Consider the following 16,753-nt stretch of genomic DNA (forward strand, 5'->3'; position numbering starts at 1 on the left):
TCAGCTTTCACCTTCAGCTCAATTTAACACACCACGATATTTCAACAGGTAAAACCTGTATCATAGTTTGTAACATCCTGCACCTTCATATATTTGAATACAAAAATAAGATGTAGTCCTATAAAGCACCAGACTATATCAAATGGTGTTGATTACCAATTGGACAACACATTTCTGAGCTGCTTCAAGTCATCTGAAGGGGCCTGGGTGTTAAAAAACAAAACACCGCAGAGCACTTGCAACTGTTATTTTTTTTTTCTATAATCATATATCTAGCGTTGGGAATAACGGCGTAACAAACAACAGCTTTATTAATGCCATTGTTGTCTTCAAGTAACAGGTAATATAATTAATTACTCTTACAAACGTTACAATGCAACTGTTACTGACAGTGAAATATGATGCATTATTATGCACTGATATCTGACAGCTGTTATCTATCCTGTCTTGCTCAGCCAAGCATGGGAGCTTCAGGTAGGTGGGTGTTGTTACAAACCTCAGGATGCCACAAACAGCCACACAAGAGAAACTAGATGCAACAATGGCGAGTCTAGAGCAGTGTGTCCACTCAAAAATGGTATGTTCAGGGTGGAGGTACATGCACTACTTTAGTGTCAATGATGTGAAAGGGAAGGACATACATGTGAAGTTAAATTATGTCCAAGAGCAAAGTGTTTGCATCCGTTCTGAGTTACTCTAATCTGATAAAAAAAAATCTTTCAACAGCAAAAATATGAGTTCTTTTTAGAGGTAGACCGATATATCGGCCGGCCATCGGCCGTATTTTCTTTTAAAAAGACGATTTTTGATCCATTGTATAAAATGATGCAATTTTTGATCAGGCACAAAAAAGATGAGCACCTCAAACTTGTAGAACCACTTGGATACATTACATATTTTTGTTCAAATTATATTAATAAGTTTAAATTTCCTTTTTTGACATTTTAAGAAGGGTGTGAATGTTTACTACTGCTTGTTACATTGTGTGTTTACTCAGACAAAATATGTCATTGTTTTGAAAGCTGAATAAATGTTCAGAGGACTGGACACGACTTGTTGTAATAGATTTCTTTTAGTTGCTCAGAAATTGCTGCGTTTCACAAAAATGTGATAAATATATATTTATTTAACAATCAGCCTGAATATCAAATTGGAAAAATCGGCTATGCATATCGGCATCGGCTGCCCAAATTTGGAAAGCCTCGGCATCGGCATCGGCCCCCAAAAAACCCATATCGGTCGACCTCTAGTTCTTTTACAACAAAACAAAACAAAAACAAACAACAAAATAAATACTTTCCCTGGTAATTAGTTACATTTGTGAGGGAGTAACTCGAAGTTTGCCCAACACTGTACATGTCTGACTTTCTTAGTAATACACAATGCTGAAAAATCTGTGAAATGTCCCTTTTTCAGTGTCATTAAAGGTAGCATAGGTAGTAAAAAGCAATAAAGGATCTAGAGCCAACTAAAAAAATTCTGCAACAAAATACTCCAGGATGCCATTTTTGATGTGAGTGTACCATTGTGGCTTGTGGCTTTACAAGGGAACTCTCAGACTCCCAGCTCAGAGTAACACATTGTCCTTTGAGACCACCATCTGTCAAGGATACTTGCGATCCTAAATAAAACACAGCTAAGTGCTACATCAAGCTGCTTCATACTGTTTCTGAGGAGTGTCAGTATAAAACAAGGCTGCAGAGCACATCTGCAATGACTACTTTAGACAACAACATCTAGAGCACCCCCTTTTAAAGTGTTAGTGTGAGCACGTGAGAAGTACCGCACAGATAAAGAGATGGATCGTTCTGACTTACATCGGCCAGCCCTCTCCAGTGGAAACAGTGAAGAGTGTCAGGAAAGCCCAGAGAACATTGTCGTAGTGAAACTCGTACTTCTTCCACACTCTGGGCTGAGCTTCCACATTGTCCTTATCGTAGTCCAGAAACTGACCTCTGAAAGAGACATGGGGGGAAGGGACAGGTTTGGGTAGAAAGAGATGTAAGACTTCCTGTCTCAATAAAGTGTTAACTTATATGTATTTTAAGGCATTAGAGATGCAGCTTCTTTAAAAAGACACTCCAGCTAAAAAAGGATATTTCTGGATGATGTACCTGCAGTCTTTTTCCAAACCCTTTGACTCATCAGTGCAGTAGAAGAATTTGCCCTTAAAGAGCTGCACAGCAATCACAGCGAAGATGAACATGAAGAGGATGTAGACGATGAGGATGTTGAGTACGTTCTTTAGGGAGTTTACAACACAGTCGAACACCGCCTGGAAAATAACACCACATAAAGAAATAAATTCAGTTTATATTCGATTAAACTCCAAAAACTAAGACAGAGTTTTTTTTGTCGAAATAAAGTTGTGGGTTGAAACAAAATAATACTAAATAATGACGGTTAGAGACCATGCAGCCGGTCTGTGGCAGCCAAAAGCAGAGGTAGAAATAAATGACAGGAACTGTGCATCACTTATAAAAAACAGAAGATTTATTTACAATCCCATTTTCAAACTTCTGTAATGTATTCTCTAGTTTCAGAGGAAGACATATCATGAACTGCAAACCACTAAATCAATGCTCACTGAGTGCATCAACACACCTTTGTATAACCTCTGTCAGAGCGAGTCTCTGCCTTTCACTCTTCCACCAGCTGTTTCCTCTGTCAGCCTGTGCTGTTTTCTCTCAGAGATGAAGTGCCTTGTCTATCTACCCTGACATGTTTGTAATCCATCCAATGAATATTCTACCGCATGACTGATCTCCACCGAGGCTTTTTGTCTGCACAGTAAGGACGGAGCAAATCTTCCTCCTCTTCTACCAGCCTGTCTGTCAAACTGCTCTGTCCAAGCGTCTGTCTGTCTGCCAGCTCTGATCTGTCTCAATCATCACTTTTATTGTTCCCATCACTTTTTGTCAGTTCTATTACTTCTGGATGATCAGCTGCCTTCACACATCAGAGGGAGCTGAATGAGAGGAAACTATTAGGGGTCTTTACTTTATGAATGTCAGGATCAATTTATGCTGATTCTTCACTTGACACTCTTTACATAGTATGGCCCATCAGCACAGAGCCAGCATGTAGAAATCCAAAGTCTAATACCATGACCCTCTACACTAACAGCCATGGTTCAATACCAGACTGTTTCAGACCTATACTCACCACTGATAGACAAAATCTGATGTGCAGTCAAAAGCTCAGCACTTTTGAAAATATTTCAAAGAAAAGACAAAAGCAGTGAGAAACTCAGTTCCGCTACTCTGCTTGTGTAGCAGCTGGTGTCTTAACATTGAGAAGTTGTTTTGTGCAAGGTTTTTTCCATTATGTGATAGGGACACAGAATGAGCTCATTTTAATTTTTTAAAGAACAAAAAAAATTCAAACATCTGTCAGAGATGGAGTTTCCCAATACTGTCACAATCAAAAATACTGGGTTAAGATGGTCTAAAAAAAAAATTTTTTTTAAAACTGTAAAACCACAGAAGCACATTAAGGACATAATTCAAAGGAAAATGCAAAAATAAAAATAAAATGCCAATAAAGAAAACACATTTTCATTTTAAGAATAAAGGTACATAATTTGAGTCACAACTTTTCATGTCTGCCTTTTAATTTGAATAATGTCACTAAATATGCAGTCTTGAAAATTAAAATGAAAATGATAATTGGATATTGGACATTTAATATTCATTATGATTCAAATAATGTGCCTTCATTCCTAAAATAAAAATGTATTTCCTTAATTGCATTTCCATTTTCACGTTCGCATTTTTATTAAAATTATGTCCAAAATATGATTCCATAAAATATGACGAAGTCTCAGAGATTTCGTCCTAGTTTCTGTGTGTTGGTCTCATGCAAAGTGTTTGCTCTGCACCTCGCAGTGCCTCTTTTCACAGGATTACTTCAGTCAAGGAAGCAATTTTTGTCACCTACTTCCAAACTGTGGGACTTAAACTTCTCCACTCAACAAAAGACCCAGATGTCAAATAAGTGGAGAGTTACCTGGCACTGGGTACTGTACCTTCAGCTTGGGCAGCCGTTTGATGGTCTTAAGGGGCCGCAGAACTCGGAGGACCCTCAGGGACTTGATAGTGTTGATGTCTTTGCCTTTCGTCCCTCTGTGCAGAATGAGAGGACAGTCAGTCTGGGTGATGTCTTGAAACTGTCTGGTTACCAGAGCTGATTCCAGATAAATCACGTACACATGGAAATATCTGTTAATCAAGTTAAAGGGGAACATGCATCTGAAGTCATTATGTTATTCCACAAAAACATGAAACAAGGACCAGGTTTCATGTGTCACCACATCTTTAATAATCTAAACTACACATTTCAATTGTTGCTGCTATAATTTTTTAGTTCTTGGGATGTTTTACTTCTTATCCACAATGTTCAAATTAACAATTGGAAGAACAAAAACTGCAAAAGCAAAACTAAAACCTAAAATCCAAAAGAAGTCAAATTCCTCTTTTCTCTGTTGAGTTTTTCTTCCAAGTTTTTTCTTTCCCTCCTCTTTCTGTACTCTAAGTTTGTCTTTGTCTGTGACTACAAACCTCCTCTTTTTTCTCTCTTTCTTCTTCTTTTTCCAGATCTTTTACTGTTCTCCCACTTTTGCCCCTTATCTCTTTACTTTCCCCTATTCGATTCTACTGTCCTTCCTCAATCCTAATTTCTTCATTGTTTTTTTGTGCTTTTCTTTCCTTCCTTCTTTTCCCTCTACATTTTTAAAATTTTCCTGTAATGACAATAAGTTATCTCAAAAAGAAGTCACATACAGGTATTGCCTGTTTTTGCAGAATAACATAAAAGCATTTGATCTTGCTCAGAGTAAATGCCCAAAGAATCAGCCCCTGTTTAGAGAAGCAGCTTCTTTGTAGGAACCAGGAGCTGTCAGTCATTACAGATGCTACAGGTTTTGTTAACTGAGCACAGAGTGGGAGTGGATGTGGGGGTTTGAAACTCGCTGTTATGTTAATAACATACAGCTGAGCCATCATTCACTCAGGACCGACATTGGACAAGGGCAGCGGGGGAGGGATTTTTAATTAATCAGACACACATATGCACAATGTGGCTGTCACTGTCCATGAAAAAATGTTTCTCATTTGTATTTTCTTCACAAAAAAAAGAGAGGTAGAAAGTGTGTGTGTATATTTCCATGTGAGAATAGCTGTAATATCGTGTGTGAAGGAAGAGGAGAAGGACCCGAGCACGATAAGAGGAAAAGCGAGTCTAAAAGCCCTGTTAGTGTTCCCTGGAGTCCCTGCTGCTTCTTGCACCAGCATGAAGTAGATTACAAACCAGCCAGTGTTTTCATCCCCAGGGAACAAGTCCTACTGTGAAAAGGATGCTACTCGCTCAAGCTAACATTTGTAAAAGACAAAAAGCACCCAAACACTGCTGAACCAGGATCATAGCCTTCATCCTCAGAAGGCTGATCTGATGGCTTAGAAAGTAATTTTTACAGACATTTTTTATTTCAGCTGACCACTAGAAAGTAGTAATTCATACTGTTGTCCAGGTGGAAAAAAGGGAAAGTGAGTTGACAACTATAAATGGCAATTCAATTCCCTCTAAAATAAAACTGTTTACAGAAACCCAGATGTGCTTTTTTACAATGAACCACAAATTGTCATTTGCCAGTTTTTGCATAGGTGAACATATTGTCCTTTTCTCCTTGATTGGCACCAAATTAGAGTGTCCTTTCCAGGAAAACCAAGCTCATATCACCTCTATTCCAGGATGAGATGTGAAAACAAGAAGACCTATGTGAAAAAACAAACAGCTGCTCCAATCTGTTCCTTGCTCTGCAATTTTTTGATTAAAATGTCCCCAAACACAGAGAGAGGCACATTTTCACTAAATCACTGTGTCAGAGCTGCAAAAACTAATCTAAATAAACCCTTGCTCGTCACTGGAGGGAATGAAGACTCATTGGGCCTTGCAAAAAATGAACTGCAAGTGGAACACCTGGTAAAAAAATAAAAATATTGGAAAGATAAACTGTCTTCCTCATGTGGTGTAAAACAGGGAGAGGAAAGAAGCGACGCATGGTTCCATGTGATTAAGGCTCCTCTGCCTTTTGCTATCGCCATAAAGACACTCTTGATCTATACCAACAAGGCATGCAGCTGTCATGCTCGGATGGCTCAGTTACCCAGCATGCAATCTGAATAGTCATTGTCAGCCCTTGTACTCAAGGACCTCAACACATGGAGCCGGCACGAACAGACTCCCAATAGCTTTCAGAAGCACCATGGGTGGGACACATGTAGTTTGTGTGTGTGTGTGCGTGCCTGGGTTCGAGGTCGTGTGATAATCACATGATACTTCAGATCAGTACTGACTGCTCAGCTGACAGGCATAAAGATCAGCTTAATAGTACATCATGTGGGATTTCCCAGCAGGGTTAGAAGCATTTCCTGTTTAAGGATGCAAGAGATGACATCCAATCAGACACATTTTATCACCACATCTGAACAGGATGCACAAGGCGTCTTTGATAGTACAATGATTTCCAGTTTAGTCAACGTTTCAATCTTCTTATACCACTTTGAACAGTATATGTGGCAGGGATGTGCCAGCTTATTAATCGATTAAACATCATCATCCTCACGAGTTTGCACCACAAGTGGTCTGTGAAACATGTCGATAATATCATGGTATCTTCAAGTAAGAAAATGGAGGCTAACTGTAATAGTATGGGGACTGTGTTTGGTTTAACTGTTGTTTTGCCACCAAACCAGCGTACTGTGTAACTAGCACAGGAATGTAGACCTGTGAGGGAATACTTACAGCTGGTGGTGCTAGTTGTGCTAACATTAGCAACACTCAGAAAACCAATTTGACTTTGTGCACCTGCAGACTCTGTTGTCCCATAATGTATTTGTGGATTTTGATATTTGTGAGGATCAAGTTTTCATTTTACAAACTAACTGCAGCCTTCAGAGATGCCTTCTAGAAGGTGAAATAATCTCTCAAGGTGACTTCAGGTGAAAGCTGTAATCCTTTATTGATTTCCTTTTAAGTTCAGTGCATAAAGAAGGAAAAGTGTAGGTGAAGGGCAGAGAGCTGATTAAACTGCAGGCTATAATTCCTCAGTGATTCAACCAATTAAAAACACTTTAGCTGAGATTACGGGAGATTAACATGAAGGTGAAACGATCAATAAGAACTTTTTTCTTTGATATACTTTATGTGGAGAGGAATTCAAAACAAATTTATGTGTATGTAGTTGTGTGTGTGGATCTGAAAGCTATGAGGAGAGTTCCCAATATTGTCTTTTTATCTGGATATCCCAATATTGGGACAAGGGTAAACTCTTCTAAAAGTGAGAGAAGAGGCAGGAGGGAGGGAGATCATGGTGTTAAGAACCTTAGGATGGAGGGGGGTTAAGTTTGTCTTGAAGAGTTGACAGGAAGGGGTTCTGTGTGTTCACATGTGGTGCAAAAAAAAAAGAATTGGGGGATCAAAAAAAAAACAAAAAAAGGAGTAGATAGGGATAGTTCCCACCTGGCCACGCTTTGTTGCGATCTGATGAAAAAAAGCAATGATAAGCATACAAACACTAACAATACACACAAATCAAACCCACAGAAATAGAGCAAGCAAATCTAGAAAAGAAAGGACAGCAGGACAAAATCCACGTTTTAAACCAAGACAAATAACAGCACTTCATCTTATTAACCTGTGAAAGAGCAAAGCCTGAGGCAAGTCTGATAAAACATTAGTGATTATGAGCACAGAACATGTAAATAAATCACTTTTATAGCAAGACATTGAACTTGACAGTACAGACAACGAGGGACTCAGACAAGAGGAGACTCATAATGAGAATGACATGTTTGAGTACATTCACTCTGCAGCAAACCAGGTGGATTTTTTGACCAGATCTGGACTCTCTAACTGAATTTGTGATTAATTCTCTGCACAGCATTTTAAACTGTATGAAGTCTGGAATAACAATATAACAGGATACAAACTGTAGCGCACTGTGCGTTTTGACTAGTCAGTCATACTCGTGCTAGAAAAAAGCTCCTTGAAGGATTTCAATAGTCAAGTTTGGGGGCACTAGTTTACCTACTAGTCAAACAGAGTATTCAGTGTATAGAGGCTAAAGTCTCAAAGTAAAGAGACTGCTTTGACTCTGACCTGACACTCACAGAACTTTGAATTGTGCATGCAGGTAATGTCATGTTACTAGGGTAACAATATTCTGGGAATTTTCAAAGACAGAAACTTTCCACAGGAGTTTATGGGAATAAATTTGAATTGGAAATGGAAGGAACTTATATATAGATAGGTTAAGTAAGCTTTCTGGAAATTTTCAGACCCTTTGTAAGCCAACATGTGACAAACATTGAAATTATTAGAGTCAAATACAATAGCATGAACCTGGAAAAGCAGTGGCAGGCTGAGTACAGGGTGGTTTAATCAAATGTCTCTCGGTTGGCTCTGGAAAAAGTAAAACATACACTCTAAGACAAACAAGAATTATTTGCAAATATTTGGGGCCTATTTGTTAATTTCCTTCAACATAAAGACTTGTCTGGCATGTCATGGCAGAAACTGTTTTCTGACAAAATATTTGTGACTAACAAATCATCTATGACAATATATACTCCCTTTGGTTATTTTTCTTTAATACAGACAGTAATAATGCAGCAACTTTTTTTATTTGATTTTTTAATTGCTATTGTTAATACAGGATTATTTAATAAATGAATAAATTAAATAATAACATTTTAAAGTACTTTTTACATTTACATTTATCTGTCCTTAGAATTGATTTATTTATAATTGTGTGTCTCAAATGATACATCTATCTATCTATCTATCTATCTATCTATCTATCTATCTATCTATCTATCTATCTATCTATCTATCTATCTATCTATCTATCTATCTATCTATCTATCTACATATACATATATATATATAATTTTTGGCAAGAACAGGTCAGAGTTAAAACATACACTCTTCTCCCAACTTTTATTGACATCACAAAGATAATTTTGGTAGTGATGAAGTGACAGACTCATCGATTGGTCCTGCAGTGTGAATGTAGCATGGATTAACAGACAGAAGGTGTACATGAGAGACGGGGATGAGGGTGAAGAGGCTGAACCCTCTCTGACTAGAACAGTGCAGGGGACAGCACGTTCCCAGACTGTGCTTAACCCAAAGAAGACATTACAGCCTCAAGGTTGATGACTTGTGTTTATAAATGAGCCCTGCATTAGTGCTTTGAAAGATACTGGCAAAATGCTGAAAGCTACATTACAGTCTAGAGTTGTATTGTTCTTTTAGTCTTTATGTCTGAAATGAGAGAAATGCCTTATATTAACTCTGCATTTCCAACTTTTTAATTGTGAGCTTACCACAGACAGCAGCACTTACATCTTTTGTTTTCATTACTGCATGAAAAACCTTTCTGTCTTATAAAAGCTTGAACCTTGAACCTTAAAGCTCAAAACTGTTGTCTCTGTCTATGCATTATAATGTGCATTATGTATCTTTTTCCTTCTAATACACATTAAGTATATCAGATAAATAGAGAACAGGTAATTGCACTTATGCAAGCCCAAACACAGATGAAACACAAACACAGTTACGCAACACAAACGGAGAAAATGCCAGTATCTTTTATCGTGACTGGTGGAGATGATAAGAATAGCAAATGACAAAATGTGACATTTGTTCAAACATTTAGCTGAGAGAGGGGAAGGCTGCTGCCGACACGTCTCCAAACTCTGAAAATGACACTGGCTGAGATGGACGGAAAAGGAAAGCAGGAGATACAAACAAACATACAAACAAAGATGAGGACTTGGACAGATACACAGGCAAAGACAGAGAGAGGAAGAGAGAAAAATGAGAGAAAGGGAGGGAGGAGGCATTACCCCATGAGGCTCCTGAAAGCAATCCAAGCAAGCAAACAAAGCAGGAAGAAAAAGAAAAGCGCAAAAGAGAGAGGACAGAGACAGTGTCAGCAACAGATATATAACAGATAAATGTCAGCTGGCCAAAGAGAAGAAATCAGAGCGACAGAAAAGAGTACAGGGAAAAATACACCAAGAAAAACAGTGGACTTTGAAGACAGGGTCTGTATAAAACAGCAGTGGACACAAAATAACTGACAGTGCTGTTGAAACAGAATATGTAATCACCCTTCTTTCTCCAGGGAACCAGGATACAAGTCTGGAGATTCAGGGGCTCATTAACTGTCTTTATACTGTGGCTGTGGATAACATTTTAAATTTGCTGGAAGGTGTCTGTTAACAAATTGACAAGACAATTCAAAGACAGCTGTGGTCAGCTTTGTCTCTTGACTGAGCAACAAAACCATTGACACCACTTCCCCTTTTTACCAATTTACACTCACTGATAAAAAATTAACCTTCTCAATGCCTGAACTGGGTCTTTTTTACAGATTACGTTGTCCCAACATTTTCAATGAATCTGTGAGCTCTTGATATAACTATTCTGTTTTTCAGGACAAATATGCCAAACTACTTCCAATCAAATAGTTGGCATTAATCCGCCACACACAAAAGATGTGAGAGCTCTTCTCTTTCAATGAGTTAAGTGGGCTTCATGTGTGCATGATAAGGAGCATGAAAGTGATCTAATATGCAAAACAGAAAACTTACTAAAGACAAATCACACACCTTGCCCCGTTGTTTTAAAGGGGCTATGAGGAGTTTCTAAGTGAAATCTTGAAAAAGTCTCACTTTTAGATACATGCCTGATCGTAATCTACACTTTAAAACAAGATTATCCGCGCCAGTGTAGGTTAATTTGAAATGCTACTTCTTAGCTTCCCAATCAGGTTGAGCAAGACCAGATTGATTTACGGCACATTTAAGTAATCTGTGTTTTTCTCTGCTAAAATATTTCTGGGATTAATTCTATAGTGATGGTGGACACTGGAGCCCAACTGTCTGAAAGAAAAAGAACAGAAGAGCAGAAGAAAGCTAAATGGGAGAGTGATAGAGCACGAGCCAAAGGCTAAAACACAGGCTAAAGGCTAAAACATGAACTAAGCTCATTCCAACCCACATGCAGCAGTTATTCTGCAGTGGTCTGTTCAAATTTGAGAGTCTATCAGTAAAATGAAGAGTGAAATTACGTTAGCTCTGCTTGGTAAATTAATGGCAGTATATAACCAGGATTTACTAATATTACACATTATGTACATGTCTCACTGCACTGGGCTGTTTGTAGTGCTACATACATATAGCCAGCCACTGAACTACGATGCAAACTTACGTTTCCTTGTCACGTTTCAAATAGTAAAACTATGTAACTGTACTGGTAATTACCTTGCTTTGGCACGTTGTATCTCGTAAAAAAGTTTTCTTAAACAAGGAAAATTTGTTTTGATCTGATCTCCATTTCATTTCAAAACAAACACACCTGATATTAAAAGTCACGTCTTCACGACAGTGTGTGGAAGACTCCAGGCCAGAAGATGGCAAGGCAGTCCAATAAAAACAGATCCTCCTCATAGCATCTTTAATTCAAACAGACAATGATATTGAAATCTTCTGTTCTATGGATTGATCGTGGTTTGTCATTGTGCCATTTCATTACAGTTACACTGAATCATGTCAACAAAGTTTTGAGCTGCACCAATAAACCTCTTATTCTGCTTCTTCTGTTCCCTCCTGAACCTTTTAATGGTTTCACTGAGCACAGGGTCGACCATCAGACTGTAGAGTCATGATATAACGCTGAAGGTCAAGCCTGACATCCTTATGTCAGCACTGTCTAACTTTGCCTCAGTGTATTTAATTGCAGTGTTTCAAACTAAAGCCTTCATGGTGTAAACCCTTGTTTCTATTTCTCCATATTCCATTTTTTTACTGTTTTTTCAAGGACTTACAGAAGCAATGGCATATAAAGGCTACTCTACTTAATTTCCTCTTTTTCCTTTTCCAAAACCCCCAGACTGGCTAAAAAATGTACAAATTAACAATAAACAATGTATAATTAAACAAATGAACCGTAATTGTTCAACAGAGCACATGCACTGGAGTAGCTGTACACAAAATCATCCTGCTGCAGTACCCATGCTCAACTGTCATTATCATCAACTGCTGTTTCAACCTCTTGCAGTACGATTGTGAAGACTGTTTATTTGTAATGCTCCATATGAACAAAAAGTATTCATCAACAATGGAAGTATAAAAGAGGAGTTGACTTACGAGCAGGCAAAGGCCACCAGGGCTCCGCTGACCACAATGAAGTCCAGAATGTTCCACAGGTCACGGAAATAAGAGCCGGGATGTAGGAGCAGTCCCAAATCAATCATCTTGAGTATAGAAAAAAAAAACAGAATAATGTGAGACATTACAAAAGATACATCGGCACATTCTTTGTTTATATGTTTCTAGTGAATATAATAATTTGATCCCAACAGGTCCAGCTTAGTTAGGCCTTTGTAGCCCTGGATGTGTTTTAAATCAATGCTCTGTTTATATTGAACCAATAAAAATTGAAAAGTTTGAAGTTTTCAACTCTCTTTTGCCCTATTTAGGATCTTAGATGTTTACCAGAGTTTTCTTAGCTTGCTTTTTTGGGATTAAATCAAAGCGTACCCTTTATCTTGACAGTTTCCATACCTTAATCACCATCTCAAAAGTGAAGACTCCAGTGAAGACGTAATCCAGATACTTGAGAACCTGAGAGCAGAGTTAGAAAACATTCTGTGAGATGACACATCCTGAGATGCATGGCAGATGTTTTCAGTTTAAGATACGGTGTGCATGTGTGTGAGTGTGTGTGTCTGCGTGAGTTGATCTGATAGGCACGTGCTCCTCAGCCTTCTCAGAGTTCCCTGGCTCTGTCAGCTTTGCACTCTCCTGCACTCACACACATTTCCGATTCACCCACGCAAGCCGCTCAACCACTGAGGATAAACAACCACACACAGGCACAACATCACCTCAGATTCCCTCTGTGCCAGTGACTCGGGTATGAATTAGTTGTGCTCGTCTGCCACAAAATCAAAACTAAAGTCATATCTGAGTTCTTTTTTTTTTACTTCCTTTCTGTCTGATGTAGACTTCTGTGTTGTCCAGGAAATAAAGAGCGGTATTTTGTTAAAAAAGCATATATACTACTTTTTAAATTTTTGTCCAGCAGATTCTTCAGACAGAGAGAGTAACAGACCAAAATTTATCCAAGACTTCTATTTTATACCACTTTTCAAAAACTTTTGAGATAAATGTTTCTAAATGTGTCAGGAACACTCCACCTGTCATCCTAAATGATGATCCTCATCCTCTTGTGTGCGTACTCACCCATGCTAATACTGGTCAGTGTACAACTTTGACAGCATGTGTGTTCATATATGTCCAGATGTTCTTTGATGAAGTCTACATGTCAGCTGACTCACGTTGTTGCGTGGCGCGTTGGCTTGCACAGGGTCCTCTGCTGCAAGAGCAATGCTGCTCATTGTAATGACCATCAGGATGCACATCTCAAAGTAGCGTAGGTTGACCACGTAGTGACACAGCCGTCGCACCCTACAACACACAAATGTAAGAGGTACAAAGTTTTGACAACCCACTCGGCCGTTCAGGTGATGTTGCAAAGCAGAGAAGTGGACACAGGGAACCATGTGACACGGGTTCACCTGGGTTTATTCACCTTCAGCGTCTATGTAATAAAGATTACTTAACAATAGCAGAATATAGTGTTTTCTCCATATTTATCACCCAGATGTGCTATACTCTTGATTATGATTGGTTGGTCTATATAGTAATGGAGGTTAATCCTGAACAACAAAATCAGCCTGCAGAAGTGAGTCCAGCACACTCCCTTCAGGATCCTGCTCCTCCTGTGGGGACTCTAACCCGTATAACCACTGTCCACTCTCCATAGTCCCTTACACATATATATCTACTGATGGTACGTCACATCTCTCCTCTCATTTATCTCCCAGGTCTGACTTACGGGTTTGTTGTTCCGAAGATGAACATGGAGCTGTAGGGAAGCATCTGCCGAGGCCCGTTGGCTGCCTCCTCCTCTTCTAGATCTTTCTTCTCCTCATTGAGCTGGAAATTGTCGCAGTCAATATTGTTCACTATTGGAGAGAAATAACAATATAATCATTCTCAATTACTCACATAACTTACAAATAACTTCTTTGTGAAAGTGAATTGAATTTGGTAGATGGGAAAACCTTATCAACTTTCATCATGGTGAGCTTAGAGGTTAATGCCACTCACATACACACAAACAATATCATATTCTTTCTTATTGTTGTTATTGTTCGAATCAAACATACCTTTTATAATAAGTTTGGCATCAGTATTATTTTTTGTGTTCTTCTTGTATTTTGAGTTAGTACTGTCTTTAAAATGGAAAGTTCTTTGGGTGGAGGCTTCAAATTAACCCTTTGGACTTTTGCCTCTCCTGCACTGTATATTACTTATCCCTCTTGTTATTTCTTCTCTATATTTTGAATCATGCAAAACAATAAATCCAAATCATTACAAAATTTGGAGACTGTTAATAAATAAATGCAACCCCCCCAAAATAAAAAAAAATAATTAGGGGTGATGCTGTTTTGGTATCGCACTTATTTCACAATGAGCTCCAGAGTTGCATTGACAATCCCAATAAACCTTTCTATGTTCAGTGTTTCTGCTGATGTAATGGTTAGTGGAAATTCTGTAATGTTTCCCAAATAAGAGCTAAATATTGTCAGCTTTTCACCATCGAAATGATTCCAGACTAAATGTGACACCAACACACTCTACTCACTGGGTATGATAGTGGTTTCTCCAGGCGGCGCAGTGATGGTAACAGGGATGTGGATGGCGTTGCTGTTGAGGGCCTGACTGGCCCTGGAAGAGTTCTTCTGGTTGTCAGCATCCTCTTGTTTTTCTCCAAGACTCAGGGTGCTCCGCATTGGCTGCAGAGGACTAGAGGCAAGGCCGTCCTCTTCAGCATCTGGATGCCTCTCCCTGGAGAAGGAGACGTGCATCTCGTGAGAGGAATCACCTTACTCAGCTAACAGGGTGCTTTAAGCTTTTTCTATCAAATTTAAGACACACACCCCAAGTTCCCTACCTAGGCTCTTTGAAAATAACACAATATCTTTGTTTAATCAGGTGAAGGACGATACTTGATCAACACCTAAAATCTTCTTAATTAGTCGAGCTGAGTATCTGTCGTCTTACCAGTGGCCTTTGATCCCATTCTTGTTTCTCTTAGAGTCGTCTCCATCCAGAGTAGACTGGGCTCTAACCATTCGCATGCGTGCCTTCCTCTCCCCGTTACTGTCCCCTCCCCCTCCACCCTTCATCCTGCGCTCTCCTTGTGCCCCATTCGCTATAATCCCATTTCCCTCTTTGGATGGAAGGTGAGAGTGATGGTGGTGGTGGCTTTTTTCTTCTCTCATGCCATTGGCCTCCTCCTCAGGCGAACCAGCTTGGTGATGGTGCCTGTGGCCCTGCCCTCCATCTCGGTCCTTTTTCAGATAGGTGCCGTTTCCATTTGGATCTCTGCTCCTGCTGTGATGAATGTGGTGCCTCCCTCCCTGGCCGTCACCTCCATCCCTGCACTCTCCATTCTTGTTGCGGTGTCGGTGATGCTTCCTGGAGTGCATGTGGTAGTTGTCTTCAACTCCTCCACCTGCCTCCTCCCTTCCTCCATCAGGTGGTTTGCCAGGTTTCTCACCATCTCTTGCTTCCACCACCAGAGGCCGGTCCAGGTGAGTCTTCATGTCAGGATGCAGGTGAAGAGCAGTGGACATACGGAGGCGTTCTTCAGGGTCGAGCTCGTTGAATAAGGCCTCGCTGCTCGCCCTCATGTTGTGCCTTCTGAGCTGGTTGGTTCTCTGCTCCCACACAGACATGGCCTTTGCTGATCGCTGCTGCTCCTTGCTGCACACAGAAATCCATAAACAGGAACATGAGAAGCAATCAAACATTTTGTAAACCTGATTCTGTCAATAACATTGATAGAGGGTTTAGTTGAACATCCACCATCCACAGTTTCATCCATAGGCACACCACCTGCTGATACTCAACTGTTTCATTAATTTAATTTAAAGCATCACATCCGCAATAAAGACAGAATGTAAGAAAGAAGCAGACAAACGGTGGTCTATGGATGCATCAGTACAAATGTTTACCATGGTAAGGCCTCCACTTACCATGCCTGCATGTTAAAAGAGGTAGAGTTCAAATTTCCACTGCAAAATATGACCTCATATGATATCATTTCCAGCACCTAAGATGGAAAGATTAGCTAACCCTATGGGTTTTCATAAACTAAACTTCAGTGAATTCTGTTGATAAAAACTGAATCAGATAAATGTCAAGAAAAAAATCACCAGTGAATATGGATTGAAATCTGTCAGTAAAGAAATATTTTCTCAAGGTAAAGTCATTGTAAAGCCTTTTTTAAACTGATCAAGCCGGTTCCAACTACCAGATGTAGCATAAATCTGAAAAAAGCCAAAGTTTGATTTAAAGGATTTGAAGCCTGATTCGCAGTAGGTCTGTTTTTTTTTTTATTGCACCGGGAAATAAACAAAAAAATAAAGCTTTGCCTAATTCCTAAATCAGGGCCATCACAAACTGCACTGCAAGGCAAAAAGCATCATTTCACATTCCTCTTATGCGCATACATTTAAATGAACCACATACATTAAATTGGGCTGAAATCTATGCAAATGAGCCTTATTGTGAGCAACACCTAATTTTTAAAGAAATGGCGCCAACAGCAA

The 16,753-nt window shown here is 39.3% G+C and overlaps 1 protein-coding gene across 6 annotated transcripts in view; it reads right to left on the reverse strand.

Moving 5' to 3' along the window:
- cacna1bb (calcium channel, voltage-dependent, N type, alpha 1B subunit, b) overlaps nucleotides 1–16,753 on the reverse strand; it is a 165,399-nt gene that overhangs the window by 36,181 nt on the left and 112,465 nt on the right. For all 6 annotated transcript variants that reach the window (XM_074690293.1, XM_074690294.1, XM_074690288.1 and 3 more), the window contains 9 exons: nucleotides 15,201–15,905; nucleotides 14,782–14,984; nucleotides 13,969–14,098; nucleotides 13,409–13,538; nucleotides 12,633–12,692; nucleotides 12,216–12,322; nucleotides 4,028–4,124; nucleotides 2,115–2,275; nucleotides 1,818–1,955 (listed from right to left, as the gene is read on the reverse strand). In XM_074690293.1, the coding sequence (XP_074546394.1) occupies nucleotides 1,818–1,955; nucleotides 2,115–2,275; nucleotides 4,028–4,124; nucleotides 12,216–12,322; nucleotides 12,633–12,692; nucleotides 13,409–13,538; nucleotides 13,969–14,098; nucleotides 14,782–14,984; nucleotides 15,201–15,905 (1,731 nt within the window). The remainder of the gene's footprint in view (nucleotides 1–1,817; nucleotides 1,956–2,114; nucleotides 2,276–4,027; nucleotides 4,125–12,215; nucleotides 12,323–12,632; nucleotides 12,693–13,408; nucleotides 13,539–13,968; nucleotides 14,099–14,781; nucleotides 14,985–15,200; nucleotides 15,906–16,753) is intronic.

The sequence above is a fragment of the Halichoeres trimaculatus genome, unplaced genomic scaffold, assembly GCF_033239565.1.
Source record: "Halichoeres trimaculatus isolate MK-OKI-2021-1 unplaced genomic scaffold, fHalTri1.1 fHalTri1_scaffold_16, whole genome shotgun sequence".
Lineage (NCBI taxonomy): Eukaryota > Metazoa > Chordata > Actinopteri > Labriformes > Labridae > Halichoeres > Halichoeres trimaculatus.